This window comes from Chlamydotis macqueenii, chromosome 3 (assembly GCF_036417535.1).
Source record: "Chlamydotis macqueenii isolate bChlMac1 chromosome 3, bChlMac1.mat, whole genome shotgun sequence".
NCBI classification, from domain to species: domain Eukaryota; kingdom Metazoa; phylum Chordata; class Aves; order Otidiformes; family Otididae; genus Chlamydotis; species Chlamydotis macqueenii.
The window spans coordinates 67,136,812-67,155,467 of NC_141558.1; the positions used below are offsets into that span (position 1 = coordinate 67,136,812).

General features: G+C 47.6%; 1 protein-coding gene across 1 annotated transcript; it reads left to right on the top strand.

Annotated features, from left to right (window-relative positions):
• The first annotated feature begins 6,699 nt into the window (after nt 1-6,699).
• PET117 (PET117 cytochrome c oxidase chaperone) lies at nt 6,700-18,645 on the top strand. Its single transcript, XM_086745432.1, has 2 exons — nt 6,700-6,843; nt 18,496-18,645. The coding sequence occupies exons 1-2, from the start codon at nt 6,748-6,750 to the stop codon at nt 18,643-18,645; spliced, it is 246 nt and encodes an 81-aa protein (XP_086601558.1). The 5' UTR covers nt 6,700-6,747.
• The last annotated feature ends 11 nt before the right edge of the window (nt 18,646-18,656 follow it).

An 18,656-nucleotide genomic window follows, 5' to 3' on the forward strand; every position in this document is an offset into this window, starting at 1 on the left:
GAGTGTAAAGCCCAGCTGCTGGGCAAGGCCAGCCTGTCCTTGTTAGCTGACTGGGGACCAGAATCTTTCATCTGGGGTTTAGGGAACCAGCAGTCACTGGTGCTGGTGGAAAAAAGCTGGATGAGTCACAACTGGGGTCTGACCCAGTCAGTCCCTTCCCAGGTTCCTAAAAATAATGGGAGCGCTTTTGAAACGCCTCTAAAACCCCCACTTCCTGCAGCTGGCACAGGCTGAGGAGGTGCCGCACTGCCTGGGGGGCTGCAGGGTGCTCCTCCCCTCCCGCAAGCCCTGCCAGCTCTGCCACCCCCTGCAAGCTCAAACCTCGGTGGCAGAAAATCCCCTGTCCCTACCCCAAGGACAAATGGCACCTTGGGGCCCCGAGGCTTCCTCATTCCTGCCAGATGACCACCGCCATCAACCCCATTGTATGCGTATGGTGTTCATGCATTTCTCTACCATTTCAAAAACCTCCAAGAGGGGCCCATCCGGGTGGTAGGTGCTGACCCCGCCATCCCTCTCCTTTTAGGGAGGAACGGGAAGATTAACAGCATGACAGAGCGGTGATAAGGGCACAGAGGGATAGTGATGAGCCGGAGGAAGGAATAACTGTCTCGGGTTCGGTGCTGGGGGACCATCCCACTGCTGCCACCCCTGGCCAAGCACCCTTGCAGTGCAACTCCCTGGGGATTTTTGCGGCAGTAGAAGAGAAGATGAGGTCCATCTTGGACTCCTCTGAGCTCCTCTCCAACAAGGAGGAACACCAGGACAGCCCTGGCCATCGACATGGTGGATGCCAACTTGAGCACAAGTCTGCTCCAAGCTGAGCCAAGGGACAGGTTGGGAAACCCCAACCCCTGTTCAAATGCTGGAGATGGACCTTTCCCGCTCCCCGTCCTGGTGCCGCGGGTGCACGGGGAGGGCTGGCTCCCAGCGGGGATGCAGGGCCGCTGCCGGAGAGTCCCTGCCTGGGCTAAGGCAGAGCATGTGCTCCAACATGCCCAGGATGAGTTAAGCATCATGATACGCACCCGCTGCCTACGAAATCACCCAGGGAGCTCAGCGGTGCCGCTTCCAGCCAGGGTTCTTTCCCTGCAGCTGTCTTTTAATGGCTGGGGGGGTGGCTTGGTGCCTGCTGCAGCACCCATGGGTGCCTCTGCCCCCTCCCCACCCACCCAGCTGAGGCCAAATCCCAACGTTAGCCCTCCTCTCCCCGCTCCCTGCACCGTTACACTGCCTCAGCCCAAAAAGCTCTCCTCCTCTTGGGGGAGCCCCGGGAGGGTGGGAGCTGGGGGGTGCAGCACCCTGCACCCCACAGGGCTCACTCTGCTTTGGGGGCTGAGGACCCACACATGTGGCCGCCTTGCAGTGGTCCCGGCGCTGGGGCAGGGTTACCTTTGCCATGCAAGCTGCAGGGTGATTGCTTGCAGAATTACTCCACCAACGGTTTGTTGTTTGTTTGGTTTTGGTTTTTTTTTTTTTCTTTTCTTTTGCACAAGGGTTTTTATCTCCCGATGCCTTTTACAATGTTTGCCAGGTAAAAAAAAAAAAAACCCAACCCTACCCCCGTTAGCGTCTCTGCCCTCGACTCAGCATTGCCCCAATACCCGCCTCCCGCCATCCGCGGGCAAGGGTCTGTGCGATTGCCACCAATATAATTATAAAGCGCTGGGTTTACATCCTCCCCTCGCTGCCGCGTGGGTAGACTTTGGCCTCCGCTTGCATTTCAACTGCCCGTCCCCTCTCGGGAGAAGCACGTGCAAGAGGGAGCTGGGGTGCAGCTCCCTGGGTCGGGTACCCACTACAGCGCCCCAAAACAAAGGGCACGGACAAGCCCTGATGGGGGAAAAGCAGGGTGAGATGTTGGGAGGAGGCAGCATCCAGATCACCCGGCTGCCTTCCTCCCATCCCGGGGATGCCGAGGAAGGAGCCCAGAGCGGCTGGGGCCACAGGGGGCCCCTTCACACCCTCCAGCTGGGGCGAATCGAGGCCGCGATGACGGGGCAAGCGGCGGAGCCCACACCTTAGTTTATTTACCTGGAGGTGACCCGCTGGCGCGGCCGCCCCTGGGGCTGGCTAACGTGTAACCACACATCACCCCACCATAAAACCAGGAGGGCTCGCGTAGCGGCTGCCCGGGGTTTCTGCCCTCCCCGCTGGAAGGAGGAAGTGCACAGGCAAATTAAAATCAAAAGTAACTGTCTTGCAGGCTGCCCTGCAAAGGGAAGGAAAGCTTCCTTGCTCTCTCGCTTGCAAGGGAGTAAAGGAAGTGTTCTCCCCCATTTCTCTTTTCTCCATCATTAAAATCACAGGAAGATCAGACTTGCTTCCCTTCAGCTCCTTGAGAACATCTCTCAGAGCTCCAGGGCTTGTCTGCATGAGGGGAACAACAAAACTCATCCAAATTGCTGGTGAGAGCAGGTCAGAGGCTCAGGAAGCCCCTGTACGAATGCTGAGGGGATGAGTTAAGGTGGCTTCCACTTCATTCATGCCCATCAGAAAATAAAACTCGCCTAAGTCAGACATACCTCCGCCTGCCTGCCTGGAGAGGAGGCTAACCCGCTCAAAACAAGGCATTTTAAATCCACACATTTCATTTATTTAAATTATTTTTTGAGTTTCTGCACACAGAGAAGCCCCCAGTGACCCCACCTCTTAATTACAGAGGAGGGACACAGAAACTTTAACACATTTCCATTTTGTCCCCTGCATTTCTCAAGGTACATCAACATGACCCCCCTGGCCCAGCAAATCCGACAGAAACATTCAGTGCCCGGCCAGGGCGGTCGCACCTGGACAATGCCTATGCTGCCGCAAGCAGGTCTGCAATTATTGGAGGGGGAATAATTACATTTCTCAAAGTGGAAAAGGCATCATGGGGAGAAAAAATGTGCCTCCAACATGGCAATTATCTGGTTTTTTTTGCAGCTATTTTTAGCGCTGCCATAAGAAGAAAATCAATGCTCGTAACAGCAGGCACGGCACACATCCCTCCTGGGCAGGGTCTCCCGTGTGCTCAGCTCCGCGCCTTTCCCAAGGTGCCCGGCCGACGGCGTGCAGGCACACACGCACACCCTCACGCCCAGACCCCTCCGGCCTGCGGCCAAGCGTGCGAGAGAGGGTGGCCAGGTGCCAGGTGCAGCTCCCCCTTCGCAGCACCCGGGAGGGCTGGGCTGGGCCAGGCTGGGCTCTCCGGGGTGAATTCCTAACGGCAGCGCCGGCAACCTCCTCCAGCGGCTTCATGGAGCAGGTGGGAGTTTGGTTTAGTCTGGGTTTGGGCTTTTTTTTTTTTTTTTTGGTCTTCTTTCCGAGTGAGGTAGCAGAGCTACTGTGTCTCAGTGGAATGCTCCAGGTGTGTGCAACCCATCACTAAGAACTCAGTTTTGTGGATTCTCTGGTGGCTAATATAGGGTTGAGCTGAGACTGCCGCCCCTTTCCTTCATGGGATGCCCCTCTCTTCAGCGGGGGCATTACACATCCACCCATTACACAAAGCTGAGCCAGAACTCCTTCATGTCTGTCAAAATGGTTGGAACGGGCAAATAAACGTGGAAGTCTTACTGAGACAGGATTTGCAGTGCAGCCTTACCAAGGAGGCTGGCAAATGCCCGAGCAAGAGGATGGAGGGGAGGGAGGCGGCGGATGAAGCACAGAGGTTGCACAAGCTTCATTTTCTTTAGAAACCAGGATAACAATTCCCCCTAAGCACTGACTTCAAACATGTTATCCAAGACCATCATAGAGATCTGAGCTGTTTGCCCAGGGGAAAAATGCCCTTCAGCTTTTCACGGTCTCCTTCACTTGCAAGTCAGCCCTTCCCTGACCAGTGCTCAGCCCTGTCTCCATGAGACGGTGCATGCCGCTACACCTACATCAGCAAAAGAAGAACGAAGGCACAGGAAAAGAGGGCATCAAAGAAAGGCATGGGCACGACACACCAGGACCCAGCTATTAGCAGCCAAAGCTAGCTGGTTTGTTTGAGGAAACCTCATGTGGGGAGCAACCAGCAGAGCCAGCAAAGAAAGAGGCCCTCCTGAGCAACGCGGCTCATCTCCTTGCCAGTCGCACACACCCCGTCGGCCCCGCACGACCTCTCTGCTGCTGTGCCTGGGGTGGTCAAGGTTCTGTGTGTTGGAAGGAGCTCTGTAATCTCCTCTCTTGTCACTCAGCTAACTGCCAGCTAAAAACGCTTTTCCCAGCGGTATCACCGCTGGGTGCTCCTGCTTCCTGCCTCCTTCTCCCCTCACTTCCATGCCTCTGCAGTGTGGCCCTAGCAGGGCTTACCCAACTCAGCTGGAAAAGCGTCTCACAAAAAAGAAAATGGGCTTTTCCACATCGTTGCTGCTGCAGGGTTTTAAGCCAGACCCAGCTGCTAATCTGGTCCGTGGCTGGGCTTTCCAGAAGGTTGCCTCCCTGAGCAAGCCTGCCTCGAGCACAGGAAGGGGGCAACCACCCAAAGCAGGAGGAGAGCAGGGCCAAGGCAGGGAAGGTGAGCACTTCAGCAAGCTCTAGCCCTTGAGAGGGAAGGGAAGAGAGCAGGAACACCTGAACTACCAGGGAAGAAACTCAGGTTGTGAAAGCACAGCCTGAACATTCCCTGCTGGGGTTTTAGCCCCTCAAGCAACTAATGCCAGGCTTGGGTAGAGGCGCTCGGCTTTCAGCCAGGGTGAGTTGCACCCTTCCACCGTGCCAAAGGTGCTGTGCTGGCTCACATCCACTGCACATCTGGCCCGACGCTGTTCTTGGCACTCCAGTGGCCTTGGACACGTTACAAGCACTTATGCATAAGTCTTAATAACAGTAAACACACCGATGTGAGCAAAACTATTAGACTCAATTGAAATATTATCATTCCCACTAATTTCGCCTTTCATTTTAATCACATTCGTTCAGCAGACAGATGAAAAAGATTAGAACAAGGAGGGATCGGCTTCACACGTTTGGTTTTCCTCTTCCACTCTGGATGGGGCTGGGGATGCCACTCAGCCATCCCCTTGCAGCAACCGCTCTGTAACTTTTCTAAACCCTACCTGGAGATATCTAAGCCTGGTTTTGAGACAGGGACTGTGGTACCTGCTGAGGCCGAAATTCCTTTTGCCCCATCATCCTGCCTGGCAGTGAGCTGTGGCAGATGCTTAGAGAAAAACCTATGAGAAAGAGTGAGGAATAAGCCTACACCCTTATTGTGATAAACCTCCCACCTTCCCATTCATTTGTGGTTTAACGAGTTCTTGAGCCAAAAGTAGCATCCAGACACCAGGGAGTTTGTTCAGTTCCTTTCTGGATCCATAGGCAAGTTCAGCATCTGTAGCATCAGGGGCGATGACTTCCACAACTCCCTCACGCGTGGTATGAGCTTCTTTTTGCTTGGTTTAAGCTTGCTACCCACATACCGACTGGTTAGTCCTTCACTGCGGGAAATGGTGAATGATCGTTCCCTGACCTCCTTCAGGGTTTTATAGACCTCCCACCTCCCCACTAGACATTTTTTTATTGATACCTTTGTAAGAGTCACTCTTCTGCACCTTTGATGTGCTCATTTGGGTGGTAACGCAGCACACGGTGACTGCTGACACGTTCTTTGCTTTTTGGGAGTGTGACCTGTTGCCTCTGTCCACTCCACAGTAGCCACGGAGAACTTTGCATTAAAGTGTTACAGGGTGAAAGTGCCTCGAAAGGCTGAAGTCCTCCATCTGAAGCCTGATGCGCATCTGAACATGGTGGATCAAAGTCATTCACAACAAGCCATCTGTTGCCCTCACATGGGAGCATTTGGAACATAAATATTGGTCTGTCTGTAAAGCACTCTGATACTCTAGTGAGGAGGTGCCAGGGAAGAGCCTAAGGCCACACACTGAACAATGAGAAGAAACCAAACAATTGAAGAGCTCCTTTCTCCAGCTGCTTGTCCTATGCCATTTGGGTTTTCTGGGCAAGGAAAGTGCAGAACGGGAGGTCTTCAGGCAATAAAAGCAAAAATTTTTCTTGAACTCAGAAGAAACCTCCTTTTGTTTGTTTTTCAGAGCTGCAACCGCACTGGAAATGCAAGCACACGCCAGCAGGAAGCTCCAGAAAACACCCTCTGGGAAGGCACCGGATCAGCTGGGCAACCTCCCTTCCGCAGAGGGCTCTCCCCAGCAGCAGCACTGATGGGGCAAAGGCCCCTTTTTTAGCCACTTGTGTCAGTGCTCTGGCCAGAACAGAGCAAGGGCCCAGCCAGGGCAGGGTGACGGCCCTGCCGCTCACCCTGCGGTGCTGGCGGCCGGGTTAGGGGAGTGCTGGCTGCAGGCTGCCGTTTCCGGGGTTGCTCCACCACGAGGAGGACGAGGTGCCGCACCTCAGGCGCCAGGGACCGGGCCGCAGCCTGCTCCCTGTCGCGGGCCCGGGAACGGCCCGTGAGGCGTGAGTGCACCCCAAAACCCGTCAGAAAAGCCGAGGAGCCCCGGTGGCCGCTCCACGTGCAGGGCAGGCGGCCAGGGGCTACCGCTTCAGCCGCGTTTCCCCCTCCCACCGCTCCCGGGGCGCGGCCCAGGCCTTCCCCGCCCGCCCCACCGGACGAGGCGTCGCTCTGCCCAGCCCCGCATCGGCGATCCGTTACTCTGGCCTGGCTCGACGCGCTCGGTGCTCGGCTAGGGGAGTGGCGCGCCTCCTCTCTCTTTCTCCCCCCTCCCGCCCCCCCCCGCGGCGAGCAGGCGGCTCCGGCACGCGCCGCCCGCCCCGCCAGCGCTACCGCCGCCGCCGCCGCCGGCGATGTCGAGGAGATCCCGGGCGGTGCTGGCCGCCTCTGCGCTGCTCTCCGCCGCCACCGTGGTGGCCGTACACCTCCAGCAGCGGTGGGAGCGGGAGGTGAGTGACCGACCGCGGGGGAGGGGAGGGTGGCAGGGGGGAGGGGGCGAGCGGGGCCCTGCCCCGCCCCTACCGCGGCCCTTGCGCCCGCGGCCACGCCCACCGGCACAGCAGGACACGCCCCTTCACCTTAGGCCCCACCCCGGCGCCTCGAGCCCCGCCTGTCTCACCTGGAGGCCTGACCTGAGGTCTCAGGCCTGAGCCCCGCCCCTCGCTCGGAGCCCCGCCCCTCACCTGGAGGTTCGGCACGAGGTCTCAGGCCGGAGCTCCGCCCCTCTCCCTTAGCCCCGCCCCTCGCCCCCGCCGCCTCTCCACGTGCCTGTGCCGCACGCCCGCAGCGCCCGCCCGCGGGGAGCCGGGCCCGCCGCGCCCTGCCGCCTTCCGTGCCCCTGCCCGGAGCTTCTTTGGGTTTTTTTTGGTTTTGGTGTGCCGGCACAGCGCTGCCCTGCCCTCGACGTTTCTCCAGGAACTGCCCATTCCCCACCTTCTCCAGCCTTGGCATCGGCCCTTTCCGCCCTCACAACCCTGCGCCCGCTCCCTTACCCCGTCCTGCCTTCGCCTACGGGGGCAAGGGGCAGGTTGGACCCGCAGGGCGCGGCAGGAGGGGCTCTGCGGCGGAGGCTTCCTCACCCTCTGCAGCAGCTGGAGGTGTTTTGGGGCAGGCGGGATGTAACCCCGCACCCTCCGGGCCCCAAGGGCACCATGCTGGCGGCGTTCCCAGGGCTCTCCCCTGCCCAGCCGTGCTGTCCCGCCGGTGCCCGTCCCTCTGGCAGTGCACGTGCTCCGCTTTTCCTGGGCTCCCGAAACGCCTCCCGCTGCAGGGCAGACAGTGCCGTTCCGTGCCGTGCAGCCGGCTCCCGCTGCTGCCTTCTGACAGAACAGGCGGAGTGCGAGCTAACAGAAATACCATGCGATAATTAAACAGGGAAGATTTCTGTGCTCCATTTACAAGAATCAGGTAATTCCTGGCGGGCACCTTGTGTGCAAGAGAGCCCCACAGCCAGAAGTGTCAGGTCAGACGACGGTGAGTCCCAATATGAGGAAATCCTGCCCGGGACTAAAAGTCATGCGGTGGCAGAACGGGTATGTTGTGTGTGACGGAAGTTTGGGTGATCAGTGTGCAGGTGTAGACCCTGCTGATCAGCCAAATGGGTACTGATATGAGGGCACGCATCTGATTTTTCCCCCTATTATTTACCAAAAAAAATCCACAAGATGCACACAAAAAAGGCATGTGTTAAATGACTGTTGTTAAAGGCCTGAAGCAGTCAGAAGTTACAAAACACCAGAGTTCAAGTTGCTAGTCTGTACCCCAGCTCGGTTGCCTGTTGCATGGGCTTTACCATGCAGTCTGTAATTACAGGATTATGTTTTTTTTCCTCAAGAGATTGTCTCTGTCAGTGCTTGAGAATGATGGATCTTGGAGGATGAGACTGAACTGGGTAAGGAAAAAGGCAGGTTAATTTGCTGCGGAAGCCGGAAAACACACTGTGGCACAGGCAGTAGTGAGAAGAGGAGGGCTAGTCTCTTGTAGTGGCGATGGGTAATGGCTCTGCGTTTGCCAGAGCTGATGTGTGTGCTGGGTAGAGCACTTAAGTTCAGAGTTTTGTAGGTGATTGCTGGCTAATTCAGTGTGCCTGCCTTGAGCCACTGAAGGCCTGGCAGGAATGTTCCTAAACTAAGCTAAAACACATGAGAGCTGTACTTTGAGCATGCGCTGCAGGGCAACACATGCTCTGAAAAAAATCACCCTTGAGTGTTTCAGTGAGACACCTAAACTTAATGGGTGTTTTTGACCTTAATCTTTGGCTAAGATCTCTCCCTCATCTCATAGAGAGACTGTGAAAATAAATTAACGTTTACAAAACGCTCATATTGTAGAAGGGCAACAGGCATACAACTGTCTACAGGTAAATGAGTAATGCCACTGTCAGAGCGGGAGCTGTGTGTCATGAGGTAAATAACGCCTCAGGCAACAGGCTGAACAAGGAGTGTGAAACTAAACACTGAGTACCTGGTCAGGATCCACACTGAGCAAGACAGCGGTCCCCTAGTACGCAGAGACTGCGTTGTAACTCATGTGCAAAACACGGGTAAGTTAAGGGCAGGGCTGCAAGTTTACGATATGCATTCTACGAGTGTATGAAATATGTCTCTGGTAAAAGGAGGGGTGGGTCAGGCAGTGAGTTGATACGGTGAATCCGCTCCAGTTGCTTCATATATTTCTGGTGATTCCAGGAAGAAAACAGGGACTTGCTGCCCTTTGCCTGTTACTCTTGCTCTATGCTGTAGCTGTTGCTTGATTTGCAAAATAAGGTTAAACTGCTTTGGTTGGTACACCCGAGGTTGCTGCTGCAAACTTATGCCTAGGGGGATCCTAGGTTTCCCAAACAAGATAACGGTGGGCAAGTTTCTCCCTGTGGGTCTGTTTTAACTTATTTTTCCGCAGCTGAAAGCAACCATTGCCGTCGAGGGTATCGGTGTCGCTGCTGTCAGGCTACTGGCAGATAGGCAGTTTTGCTGAGTGTCCTAGAGATGGAGGGGTCAAAGGGTCCAGTTGGTCAGTGACAAAACTTTTTGGGGGTTTTGGGGGCCAGATCCAGTGTCTATTCTTTGCTATCCTTCCTAACACTCAGGTGTGGGCACAGCCTATGAACTCTGCATGGGGAACTCATGACTTCAGAGGTGCCTGACCTGTACATACAGGGATGCATTCACAAACCAGTTCTCTAGAATCAGAAGTGTTCTCCCCAAAAGCTGAATTTGATGCTAATATGTGTATGTTTGCAGGGATATCAGCATTCCTCAAGATGTGGTGCTGAAGAAGTGAAGCCAAAATGCTCAATTCTCTTTTACCAGCGATCAGTTTAACTTAATTAAAAATCGCTATTCAGAAATGCTAAGGCTCAAAGCTTATCTTTTGTAAATGGAATCTGAGATTTTCTCTTTATAATTCTTAATCTTCAAGTCATGGAATAATGGCTTCAGGTTTAAGGGACTCAGTTATTTAGATAAGGTAATGGAAATAAGTAACATGGACATTCTGTAGTCCCGGTGTAGGGATTATTTCAGGTTTATCTTTATGCAGATTAATAAACTTTTGACTTTTATAAATTGATATGCCAGGCACAAAGTGATTTGAGCTTGCGCACATTTATCTAAACTGATGCAGAAGACAAGCATGTTACCGAAATCCAGAATAAAACTCCTTAACAGCAATGAGAAGATAAGAAGCAGGCACTTCTTTATTGCAGTGCTGGGCACACGGGGGATCGCTCCACCTAGTGTGTGCACCTGTCTGATCTAACAGTGCAGGTTAAATACACACCTGTTATACATATTTACTAAATTTCTGGGAAATGTTATACATAAACATTAACTTTCTGGTAAATCATTAGCATATGTAAATGTCCTTAACACAGGCACAGTGAAGGTCCATGGTGGTCTTCAGAAGCCCTCTGGTGGTCTTTCCATAGTCTTCCTCACTCGTCCGCTTCTTGACCTCTTGGGTGATTCTGTGCAGTACGATTCTCACCATTACCTAATATTAATTTGTATACTATGTCTATTGTTAAATTTAACCTTTCTAATGATTGGTGCTTCAGTCACACCATCTCATTAATACTCTTGTATTAAAGCAATCATTGGTTCATCTCACTTAGCTCTACTGATTGGAATCCTCGATACCCAGATCAAGATGGGAAGGGTAGGGGTTTCCTAGCAGCAAACTGGTGTCCATAATGGTTTCCTTAGTTTCCTAAAACAAAATACTACAAATCAGTTAATCTTTGTCAAAGTCTCTGTGGTTAAGTGATTTTAGACAATGCTTGAATCCTTATGGTTACAGTTCCTATAACTACATTTGATTCTTAACACTCCTATGTTCTACAATTTTACTTTTAATCAAACCTGGCTCTTTTGCATATAATCAAGTCTTAATTTTTATCGTAATATTTGCAACATTTCCCCTCTTTGAAAGTTTTGAAAATCATTTCAATACTTTCACTAATTTTACTAATTACTCACTATAAGCTGGAGGTAACTCTGGGATTGATCGTCCGTTCTGCTGTCTTGCTACAGCCTGGATAAGCATGTGATTAAAAGAAGTTTTACGATTGATTTGTTTCTTCAGAAAATAATAAATCAAGGTAATCATCAAAAAGATTATCAACAGAGTTAATGCTGGGCTGATCAATGCTTTAATCCAAGAACTCAGATTCCAGCCTAGTCCTTTAAAAATCTTGTCTATCCAACTTTCTTGGATATCTTGTTGCAATTCTTGGTAGTCTTTTTCAATCTTTCCCAATAATTCCCAATCATGTCCTACATCCCGAGTTACATTCGGAATGTGTATACAACAGTGATCTATTCTGTCTTTTAAATATCTACACACTCTTTGTTCTTTGAGTAAAAGCATATCTAAAGCCATCCTATTCTGCAAAGTCATTTTGGAAGTGGCCTGTAGTTGTATATTTAAATCTCTAAATCCTTTTCTGGTCACATTGGCCAGTTTCTCTACCTGTCCTGTTAATTGGTACAGCCAATCTCGATTCCTATATACTGCTAAAGGGGTTAATAAAGATTCTAGGGCCCAACTAATTCTAACTCCAGTAGAGCGTTCATTCCATTCCCAAGATTTTACTAACACCCTCAACCACCTCTGCAACAAGATGGGAACCTCTATCAGAAGAGATTCCGATAGGTACCCCAAATCTCGGGATAACTTCCTGTAGTAACCATTTAATAACCTCTTTTGCCTGGTTGGTGTGACAGGGAAAAGCTTCTGGCCATCCTGTAAAAGTATCAACCCCTATCAGGATATATCAATACCCATTTTGTCGAGATAACTCTAAAAAATCTATTTGTCAATAATCTCCTGGTTCCATTCCTGACTTCAGCTTTCCCATTCAAACCCTTTTCTTCACAACTGGATTGTTTTTCAAGCATATCTTACATTTTGCAATTGTCATCTTAGCTATCTCTAGCATTTTTACTGATACTACTTGTCTCCTTAAGAGAGTTACTAATGCTTCTGCCCCCCAATGACATTTTTTATGTTTTGTCTGTATTATTTCTCTCAGTAACAGTGGTGGGATTACTACTTGGCCTGCTGTAGTCACCCACCATCCCACTTGATTTTTCTTAGCATTCAATAATTTCCCCAATTTCTCATCTGCTTCTGAGTATTTAGGTTTTTCCTTTGGTAATGCAATAGTTTTTGTAGGAATTAATGCCGTTTGTAATGCATTCCTTTTGGCTGCTTCCCTAGCTGCTTTATCTGCTAAGCTGTTCCCTGCAATCTCTTCTGTACCTCCCGATTGATGTGCTTTACAGGGCATGATTGCTACTGCAGTTGGTTTCTGAACTGCTTGTAATAGATGCAGAATTTCCTCTTTATGTTTAATGTCAGGTCCCTGAGAGGATAGTAATCCTCTCTCTTTCCATAAAATCCCATGGACATGTACCACACCAAATGCATATTTTGAATCAGTCCAGCTATTCACTCTTTTCCTCACTCAATTCCAAAGCCTTTGTTAAAGCCACTAATTCCGCTTTCTGAGCTGAAGTTGTGCTGGGCAAAGCATTGGCTTCTATAACCGATTTTTCAGTTGTTACCGCATATCCTGCATAACGAAGTCCATTTTTGACGAAACTGCTACCATCTGTGTACAATTCCGAGTCTGGATTGTCCTTGGGTACATCCTTCAGATCTTCTCGACTGGAATACACATTTTAATGGTGGTCAAGCAGTCATGTTGCAGTTGTCCTTCTTCCTGTACAGAACTCAGAAAGACTGCAGGATTAATCAAGTTAGTGGTTTTCAAAATCACATCATCTTGCTCCATTAAAACCACCTGATATTTCATTATTCTGCTCGGGGATAGCCAATGGCCCCCCTTTTGTTCCAACACTGATCACCATATGTGGCACATACACCACCATCATTCTCCCCAAAGTCAATTTTCGAGCCTCCTGTATTAACATCACAGTGGCTGCAACAGCTCTCAGGCAAGCAGGCTAACCCTTACTTACAAAATCCAATTGTTTGGAAAAATATCCAACCGGTTGCTTCCAATTTCCCATCTTCTGAGTCAGCACTCCCAGAGCAATATGATGTCTCTTGTATTAAACAAACAACTGGAAGTCCTTGGTCAAATTTGGAAGTCCAAGGCTGGTGCTATCATCAGAGCTTGTTTTAAACTTCGAAAGGCTCTTTGCTGATCTGGACCCCATTCAAATGGTGGACCTTTAAGAGCTTCATATAATGGTTTAACTAACAGACCATAGTTCATTATCCATAACCGACACCACCCAGCCATTCCCAAAAAGATTCTCAGTTCGTGGGTATTTCTTGGCTCCGGGATACTGCAAATAGCTTCTTTGCGGTCTGTCCCCAGCTGTCTTTGCCCTTGAGAAATTTCAAAAACCAGATATATCACAGTCTGTTTTGCTATCTGGGCCTTAGTTCTAGAAACTTTGTATCCACTTAGCCCCCAAAAGTTTAAAAGGTCAATTGTTACCTTTGTACATGCTGGTCTTTCTTCTGTCGCTATCAGTATGTCGTCTACATACTGTAGGAGTAAATGTCCAGGTTTAGGGCCATCTTGTTTCCGCATCTCCAGTTCTTTTGCTAATTGGCTTCCAAAAATTGTTGGACTATTCTTGAATCCTTGTGGTAATCTCGTCCATGTCAATTGTATTTTTCGTCCTGTGTGTGGATTTTCCCACTTGAAAGCAAACAATTTTCTACTTTCTTCCTCCAGAGATATACAAAAGAAAGCATCTTTTAAATCAAGCACTGTAAACCACTGATGATTCTCTCCTAAAGCTGTTAGGAGTGTGTATGGATTGGCGATTACAGGATGTGTATCTTTCACTATCTGATTTATTGCCCTCAAATCCTGTACTAATCTGTATTCTCCCGATGGCTTTTTCACTGGTAAAATTGGAGTATTATATTCAGATTCACACTCCTCCAAAATTCCATATTCCAGAAATTTATCAATTAATTTCTTAATTCCCAATCTAGCCTCTAATCAGATATTGTTTTAATCTTACTGGCTTCACATTTTCCTTCAAGTCTACCTTTACAGGATGTGCTGCCTTAGATTTTCCAGGCATCTCTGTGTTCCAAACTATAGGTATCACAGCATCATCAACTTCTTGCAGCATCTCCTGAATTTTAACCTCCTGTATTTCTCCTGTCTTTGATTCTGGTATTTTAAAAATAATTTCTCCTCTTTCAAAAACTATTTGTGCATTTAATTTAGATAACAGATCTCAACCCAACAAGGGTATTGGACATTCTGGCACATACAAAAATTCATGTGTAATTGCCTTATTTCCAAATTTTAAATCAAGGGGTTGAAGGAATGGTCTATTTTCCTGTTTCCCCATCGCTCCAATTATGGTTGCTGTTTTATCTCCTAATTTCCCTTTATGGCTATTTAAAACAGAATATACTGCTCCCATATCCACTAAAAATTCAACTTTATAATTTCCTAGCTTAATTATAACCAGAGGTTCAGCTGGGTTCCCCCCAAGTCCCCTTCATTCATTTAAAGTCATCGTGTTTGCAACCTCTTGCTGATTTGTTTGCAGCCGAGGGCAGTCCTTTTTCCAATGCACATCCTCTCTGCAATACGCACACTGATTCATTCCTAGAGGTGCATTAGGTTCCCAGTTACCAAAATTTCTAAAACCTCCTCTTCCTCGAACTCGTCCTCTCCCTCTTGTTGCACTCCCTGTTAAGGCAGCTATTAGTCTACTATCTCTAATCTTTTCTTTCCTTTGTTCTTCCTCCTTTTCCCGATTGTAGTAAACTTTCCATGCCATTTCCAGCATTCTAATCAAATTTCTTGAATCCTCTCCCTCCAATTTTTGGAGCTTTCGCCTTATATCAGGTGCTGATTGTGCCATAAAAATTAAGGCTAGTTGTTGCTGTTCTGCCTCTGTTTCCAATTTTAAATCAGTATATTTTCTAGAAGCTTCTTTCAATCTTTCCAAAAACACAGAGGGAGATTCATTTTTATCTTGCTTTATTTCATATAATTTAGACCAATTCAAAGGTTTTGGCATTGCATGTTTTACTCCATACAATACCCATTTCTGGTAGCAAGTTAACCTTCTCCTGTATACAGGGTCATTCGGATCCCACTGGGGATCTCCCGAAGGAAAACTCTGTTCCAATGTTCCAGAGAACGTTTCATTTGCATGTGCCGCTTCTGCTTGTGCTTTTCCAGTTTTTAATACCATCTGTTTTTCAGTACTATCCAATAAATTATCCAGTATTACTTGTAAATAATTCCAATCAGGATCCTGAGTTCTAATAATTGTTTCTACAACTCTTCCTACCCTCTCCAGATCTTCTCTATAAACCCCTGCTGCCTGTTTCCATGCCATCCAGTCTGTAATAGAAAACAACACTTTGACATACACCGGCCCGTGTCGTCCTTCTCCTTGTCTCAAGGGAGCCAACAACTGAGTTTGCTGACGAGTTCTTCTAGGCACCGGGGCATGAATTATTACTTCTGGTGTCTCATCAACTCCTTCCCCCATTCTAGTACTATCCGGTTCCATTCGTCCTGATTCAATACTCCTTTCCTGTGTATGTGAGGGAGAGAGATCCTGCTCCCCCCCCGGTGGGGCTATCTCTAATTCTAATTCCATCTCGTCCTCTTTTGGTACCATACATGTAATGCACCTCCTTCCAATGTCACAAGCTGAACAACAACTCTTAGTTTTCTTATTTTCTGAAGTTAATGTTATCACCGAATTATCATCTCGACTACTTAACTTGCATTCTTTTTGCCAGTCTGTTCTCTGTCTCAAATAAAAGAATAAATCCACAGATGGCACTTCACTCCATTTACCCTCTCTCCTACAAAATAACATTAACTGTAATATAGTATTATAATTTAAAGTTCCACTAGTTGACCATTTTTCCTGATCTTCCAAAACAAACAAAGGCCACCAATGATTACAATATTCAGTCATTTGACTCTTACATAAGTTATCATATATTTCACTCCAGTGTGCCAATAAACATCTCAACGGTGATGTTTTTGGTATCTTTTCATCAGTGTTAATATTTTCCATACTCTTACTTTTAAATAATTTGGCTAACGCCATTATACTTATATACCAAATATACCAAATATCAAATATCACGTACCGAATATCAAAAACCAAATATCATATGCCAAATGTCAATTACCAATTATCAGATATTAAATAGCAAGTTTCAAATACTAAGTATCGAATACCAAATACCAAACAAATGCAAAAGACAGTTGTCCCAAATACACGAATGTCCAACCCAGCAATAGCTTTCGCTTGTGACTTACAGGCAGACGCCTAGGCTTCCAGTGCAAACGGGTACCCTCTGAGCCCCAACCCTGTGAAGCTTTCACCGCGTCTTACGGGCAGGCTATCCAAACAAATTTCAAAGAAGTGCCTTACCCTTTTCTCCAGGGAACGTTGCGAGGAGCTTTGTGAATTGGGAGCGATGGGTCTCCCCGAGAATCCCTTGGTGCCGGCTGGAGTTCGATCAACACTCGATCTTGTCCAGTTTCACTTGCAAGGTCCCATCTGGGTTGCCAAAATGTTACCAAAATCCGGAATAAAACTCCTTAACAGCAATGAGAAGTTAAGAAGCAGGCACTCCTTTATTGCAGCGCTGGGCACACGGGGGATCGCTCCACCTAGCGTGTTCACCTGTCTGATCTAACAGTGCAGGTTAAATACACACCTGTTATACATATTTACTAAATTTCTGGGAAATGTTATACATAAACATTAACTTTCTGGTAAATCATTAGCATATGTAAATGTCCTTAACACAGGCGCAGTGAAGGTCCATGGTGGTCTTCAGAAGCCCTCTGGTGGTCTTTCCATAGTCTTCCTCACTCGTCTGCTTCTTGACCTCTTGGGTGATTCTGTGCAGTACGATTCTCACCATTACCTAATATTAATTTGCATACTATGTCTATTGTTAAATTTAACCTTTCTAATGATTGGTGCTTCAGTCACACCATCTCATTAATACTCTTGTATTAAAGCAATCATTGGTTCATCTCACTTAGCTCTACTGATTGGAATCCTCGATACCCAGATCAAGATGGGAAGGGTAGGGGTTTCCCTAGCAGCAAACTGGTGTCCATAATGGTTTCCTTAGTTTCCTAAAACAAAATACTTCAAATCAGTTAATCTTTGTCAAAGTCTCTGTGGTTAAGTGATTTTAGACAATGCTTGAATCCTTATGGTTACAGTTCCTGTAACTACAATTGATTCTTAACACTCCTATGTTCTACAATTTTACTTTTAATCAAATCTGGCTCTTTTATATATAATCAAGTTTTAATTTTTATCATAATATTTGCAACAAGCAGACCTAACTTCTGAGAACAGAGAAAGGTGAGAAGATTAACCTTTTCATAGCTCTTTGTCGCTCATGGTGCTCACATTATAAAGGTGTCTTTTGCAAACTGCGCATTTCTGAAGTAAGTGCCTTCACAATCTGAAAGATTGCAGCATAGCTGTGTTCTGTGAAGGGAAAAAAATACATTATTGATGTAATTGTTCAGTTACATTGTGTCTCCCCACATCTTTTCTTTATTGCTAAGAACTAATAATAATGAAATAATAAGTTTATGCACTTTGTCTTTAGTGCTTACTAATTTGTAACCTGAGTTCAGCTGAACTGGTTTTATTAGATTAATTTCCAGAGAGAGTTTTGATTATTGGCTGACATATGTGTCTGTGCGTTTTCTTAACAAGACAAAATATTTCTTAAACAAAACCTTTCTATTTTAATCTTGATGGGAGAAATAATTGCCTTTGAAATGTGCAGTTATTGTCATTCTAGATGAGGAATAAAACGCAGTGAGAACTTGTCAAATAATAATCACAAACATCTGCTAAAATGACTTCAGGGTCAGCTTTCAAATAAATTATTTGCAGTTGCATTTTGGTGTCATTCAAACATGTCAAATAAATTATTCGGGGGGTTTTTTTGCCATTAGGCTAAATAATTTATTCATATCTTCAGTATCCAGTGGCTAACCTTGGTACCTGTGAAACTTTCTCATGCCTGAGTCCAAGCTGAGCATGAGTTGGTAAATTAGGCAGGTGGATAATGCTTTAACTAAACTTAGCTTCATCTAAAGATTCTCATCTTCAGGTGGGCTATAACACAACTGTGATCACACAACTTGATTTAGATGTGAGCTGGGGTTGGCTCTCAACAATAATTTCATGGTTTTGCTCATTTATAATAGTTCTGTCCTCCTGTATCGTATTTTCTGATAAGCTTACGACTATTGGTTTGAATTCTAGTAAGTGTCTGAATATCTGAAAGCATATCGCCTGCCTGAGTTCAAGCCAAACCACCAAGGTGGACTGGGCATACTGTGTTCTTTTTTGCACTGGCACTTGTCTTTGGTTAGCCAGCTCAGGGAGTTAAATCAGCAGAGTATGACTTGCTTTGCAAAGGGAAAAAAAAAGAGAGAGAGTTGTTATCTGCTGGCTACAGGCAGTGGCAGAGGGCTGGCAAAGGCAGCAGTGTGAACAGCCCTGCAGGAGGGGTTAGTGAAGGTTAACTGCATTCAGCATCCAAGAGGCTGTGATAAACCCTGTCTCTTGTGTTTTCAGAGGCTGCACAGTGGAGTTCTCAGAGATCTTGAGCGGCAAAGTCAGAAAAAGGAGAATATTCGCCTGCTGGAAGAGCAGATTGCTTTGACAAAGCAGCTGATGGAAGAAAGAGACAAGGCACTAAAGGAAAAAGGATCACAGCAGTCCTAGGCACGTAGTCC

Excerpts from the sequence above, each read along its gene's own strand:
- PET117 (XM_086745432.1), top strand. The coding sequence starts at position 6,748 with ATGTCGAGGAGATCCCGGGCGGTGCTGGCCGCCTCTGCGCTGCTCTCC. Across the intron at positions 6,844-18,495 it reads AGCAGCGGTGGGAGCGGGAG|AGGCTGCACAGTGGAGTTCT; the intron begins GTGAGTGACCGA and ends TTGTGTTTTCAG.